This window comes from Sphaeroforma arctica (genome assembly GCF_001186125.1).
Source record: "Sphaeroforma arctica JP610 unplaced genomic scaffold supercont1.180, whole genome shotgun sequence".
NCBI classification, from domain to species: domain Eukaryota; class Ichthyosporea; order Ichthyophonida; genus Sphaeroforma; species Sphaeroforma arctica.
Window position 1 is genome coordinate 41,002 of NW_014040378.1, and position 4,938 is coordinate 45,939.

At 45.6% G+C, this 4,938-nt stretch overlaps 1 protein-coding gene across 1 annotated transcript; it reads right to left on the reverse strand.

Moving 5' to 3' along the window:
- Nucleotides 1-669: 669 nt before the first annotated feature.
- SARC_03509 (hypothetical protein) lies at nt 670-1,022 on the reverse strand (the record flags this gene model as incomplete). Its single annotated transcript, XM_014302688.1, has 2 exons — nt 670-857; nt 929-1,022. The coding sequence occupies 2 exons, from the start codon at nt 1,020-1,022 to the stop codon at nt 670-672; spliced, it is 282 nt and encodes a 93-aa protein (XP_014158163.1).
- Between the last annotated feature and the right edge of the window lie 3,916 nt (nt 1,023-4,938).

A 4,938-nucleotide genomic window follows, 5' to 3' on the forward strand; every position in this document is an offset into this window, starting at 1 on the left:
TCACAAAGCAAATAGCCTACTAACTCCACGAAATCTGTGGGAATCTCCGTGCAGGACATATTCTTCCAGATTGCCATGCAAGAATGCGGTCTTGTCATCGAACTACAATACACTAAGTCCTCAGATGCAGTGATAGCCAAACATGCACACACTGTTTCCTTCGTGACCACTGATGATGATGTCTCCACAAAATCACGACCATACTGTTGTGCAAATCCTTTCGCGCACAGGCGTGCTTTATGTCGCACAACTGCTCCAATTTCATCACGCTTGAGAGTGAGAATCCACTTGAGTCCCAAAGGCTCACTTGAGTCCCAAAGGCTTCGTCTGGGCGGTGCGGCGCTACTGCAATTTCCAAACCTTCATCTTCAACATTGAGCGTAGTTCATCTCTCATCACTTCGCGGAAGCTCTCCTCATCATCAGCTAGAAAACCAAAATTAGATTCACCATGGTCTCGCTTACGATCCCGCCGGACCCTGGAGGGTTGACAATGTAGAGTGCCACTTGATTGACGTTCACGTTTTCTCGCTGAGTCTAGATCCGTACGAGCCTTAGAACTGATCCTTGGAGACATCATATCATTTTCTCGGTCGCGTGTGCGATCTACACGGGTTTTCAATAGCCAACCACCTCTCGTAGGGGTCTGTTTATCAGCCAAATCACGTTTCTAGTGATTGACTGGGCGAGCATAGCCAGGGTGTTCACCTGGTCCCGATACATCACCCTCATCCGATGATGTTTCTGATTCGTCCATATTAGCATGATCGCCGACAGCACCATCCGCAGGACCTGCGTCATCACTATCCGTGTCTGTCTCTGACGCTGAAACAATATCCATGTTGTCATCACTGGCGCCTGTATCATCTTCAATAATATAGTCGTCACTCTCAGAATCATTGACGTTGACCCTTGTCAACACAGTATACCTTCCTGACCCTTCTTGCCGAACTTCCTGTTGTGTTTTCCTGTCAAAGAAGTACACTTTCGCACCAAAAGGGACAAATTACTTCGTGCAGACATATTTGATCATGATCTGGATGCCCTCATGATCGACGAAGTCTATAAAAAGGTGCTCAGATTTACCGGTGACAACCAACTTGATTCTTTGCCACCAGTCTTCGGTCTTATTGCCATAAAACCCCCTACTGATTGCAGTAACACGCATTCGTCAACAAAGATGCAGCCATGGTCAACAGAATACTTCCAATCAAACGCCGCGACCGCCCTAATTGTCCTCTCTGTGGCAAATCCGAACACAGCATTTTCGGGTGTCCTGATTTACCGATTTTAGGGTTTTAAGGTTTTAGAAATCGATTCAATCTGCCGTCGTTGTGGTTCAGCCGATCATAAAGGTAATAAATAAACGCCCTATTGATCGTTCTACACTTTCTTGCTCCCAATGAGACAGAGGAGGTCACAACAACACAGCTTGCATGTCCAAGTAAAACCACGGGGTTCATCGCTGCTATATCAGCACCCACTACGATCCAAATACGAATATTACCAAGGACACTGAGACGAATGCTTCTCCGGATTCAATCTGCCGTCGTTGGTTCAGCCGATCATAAAGGTAATAAATAAATGCCCTATTGATCGTTCTACACTTTCTTGCTCCCAATGAGACAGAGGAGGTCACAACAACACAGCTTGCATGTCCAAGTAAAACCACGGGGTTCATCGCTGCTATATCAGCACCCACTACGATCCAAATACGAATATTACCAAGGACACTGAGACGAATGCTTCTCCGGACATCTATCGTCCTACAGAACTTAACCAGCATATTCCCAAGGATTCCAATATTCCCGACACATACTATACCAGACGTGAGCGGTCAATACAAAATAGTCACCTGTCCCACTCGCACCCTCACGGATTGGCACAACGTTCTCGGTCACACTTATCCACGCAAAACGCGGCCAACCCTTTCGCAAAAAATTGATGTTTATGTCGCTAAGAGCGAAAACATAGACAATTGAAAGTTAAATCTTGAACTCTTCCAGAAACACGTCGTTGAGCCTTTCGGGATCGTAAATATCGATTTATTTGCCTGTACAAACAATGCACAAGTTAGCTATCTATTGCAGTTTGGAACCGGGTGAACCACTTCATGATGCTTATACCCAGTCCTGGAATCAGAAGCAAGTCAATCTCCACACTAACATACCATTGAACAAGCACTGGTCTGGCACGCTCAACAAACTGGACACGGAAAATGCTGTCGTCTTCCCTCTGGCTCCCCACAACAAACACTCAAACAGTTGCATTCACATGTGGAGGTTGTCCGCACGACTTCCACTACATTTCTTCGCAACGGCTCTGAAGTGGTTGGCTCACCAAAGTGGAGATACATTTGTGTTGCCCGTTTAGGCAACGCCAAACACGCCATACCTCTGACAGCTAATCTGCTCACAGCCCAGGAAGATGTACTTCCTCACACTGCCTGTGTATCCTGCAAGATGCGTCGTCGGCCCATTTCGAACAAGCTCAAAGATCTTGCGACTCGCTCGCCGCCGGGTATTGTATTTACGTTGTCCAAGAAACAGGCCTGACACCCTCAGCAACCGGCTGCACTTCTATCATCAAATACGTTGACACCAACAGTACCATGATCTTCTCTTATCCACTACAGTCCAAGGACGAGGCTGCTCATACTCTTGACCTGTTTTACACTTGGCTAGGAAAAGATAAACTTGCAAAACTTGAGGAGTTAAAGTGCGATTACGGTGGGGAATTCGTTTTTCACGAATTTAAAGCCATCAATACCGTTGAACACGTCAAAGTCCTTTACACATCTACTGACTCACCAGCACCTCATGGATTAGTGGAGCGTATGAATGGTATTATCGCGGACTTCATGCGTGGCTTTCTTGACCATTCCGGTCAGCCTGCCGAGATGTGGCCCAAGCCAACCCTAAACCCTAAACCCTAAAACCCTGGGGCACGACATCGACTCTAAATATTATTATGAATGTAGAATTTTAAGCACAGGCCACATATGTCATTGTAAAGATATCAAGTTCAACGAACGTGTCTTTGCTACTTGGACTAAGGTTATGACTGCACCCCTCCCTCGCTTCACCACACTGCGGCACGACATACCAACTATACGGGAACTAACACTGGCACTCACTGCCACACAATCTTACCTTCCAACGACTCACCCCTACCTTCCACTCCCCTGTTCCTAACGATATCAGTCGAAACGTCACTCCAGAGGAGCTTCCGCCGGCATCTGGCACTTGTCCTTCCCCCGGCTCAGCTCTCCGTCCTGCAAACACGTATTCAGCACTGGATTCAAGGGAGTTATCGCACAATATATCTGATCATACTATAAACTCTAGTGCTTCAAGGGAGGACTGCCCCATTGTCACTAACCAGCACCCACCCAACGCCGACGCGCCACATACCCGATCAGGTCCTGTTTGCTCACCAACTACACTGACTAATACTATGTAAGACACCATCCAACGTCACGAAAGCTTCGTGGGTTAATCTTGCAACCCCGTTTCAACACTGGCATCCTAAATAAACCTGACTTACCATATAAGATGCGTATATGACTCGTACGCGTGCCCGACAAATGAATGAACATAATGCTGCCATCGCCGATCAGCTCAACTGTATCAACAATCCCACTTGTCCGGCTACCAGTCATGTACACTGGTCAACCGACATTGAAAATTCTGGCTTTACTGCCACCGATATGACCACGCTTACCGATGACATTCTCTGTCACAATCGCTGACCATCAAGTGATTAGTTTATGATCTCCTTCAGAACATTTGGAATCGTCTGCCGCACTATTGAATATAGTAGCTATGCTATAGATGTTACGTAAAAGCTGTGTGAATATATGCCGACAGAGTAGCAAGACGACCTCGCAACAGGCCACCGTTGGTTTGTGCACGTTCGTATCGCTACTTGCCATACGAAGCAAGTGTAGGCAACTACGTACCTTGCAAAGTATGTGTATGTAACTAGTTACTCTGCCAAGTATGCACCGCATCCAAAATCGACTCGCAAATTCGGAGTGAATACAATTAGCGCAAAAAGCAGATGCAAGAGTAGGAACACTGCGCCCGAAAAGAAATTAGCATCTCTACATGTCATTAAGAAAGTACTGACTTCCCTTTATACACATAATTCAGAATATACTGACATCCTTTATAGACACATAGTTCAGAATGTACTGACATCCTTTCATAGACACAAAATTCAGAATGTACTGACATCCTTTTACAGACACATAATTCAGAATGTACTGACGTCCTTCTATAGGCACATAATCCTGAACTTACTGACATCCTTTTATAGACACACTTTTATAGACACATAATTCAGAATGTAAAGACATCCTTTTATAGACACATGATTCAGAATGTACTGACATTCTTTTATAGCATAGACTCATAATTCAGAATGTACTGACGTTCCTTTATAGACACATAATCCAAACCCAGGGCATTAACTGCGATGGAACGTTTGCCCCTACATATTCCCACGAAGCACTCCGGACTGTATTAGTAGTGTCTGCCGCACAAGAGTGGCATGTTGAACAGATGGACGTTGATACTGTTTACCTGTATGTTGACCTCGACGAGCCCGGTTATATGCCTCCACCGAAAGGTTCTAGCGTCGTTGGCCTCCCAGATGAATCAATATTGGCCTTGAAGAAAAGCCACTATGGCTTAAAACAGTCCGGACGGCTTTGGCATGCCTTAATCAAATACAAGCTTCTCGGCATGGGTTCAAACAAAGTACCTTGGTCCCCTGTGTTGTTTTAATATACATTGATGACATTATTGTATGCGGTAGACAGGAAAGCGATGTCCAACACTTCAAAACACTACTCCAGAACGAGTTTAGTTGCAAAGATTTAGGAAATCCGTGCACTGGCTACTTGGTGTGCGTGTATTTACCATGGCGGGTTCTA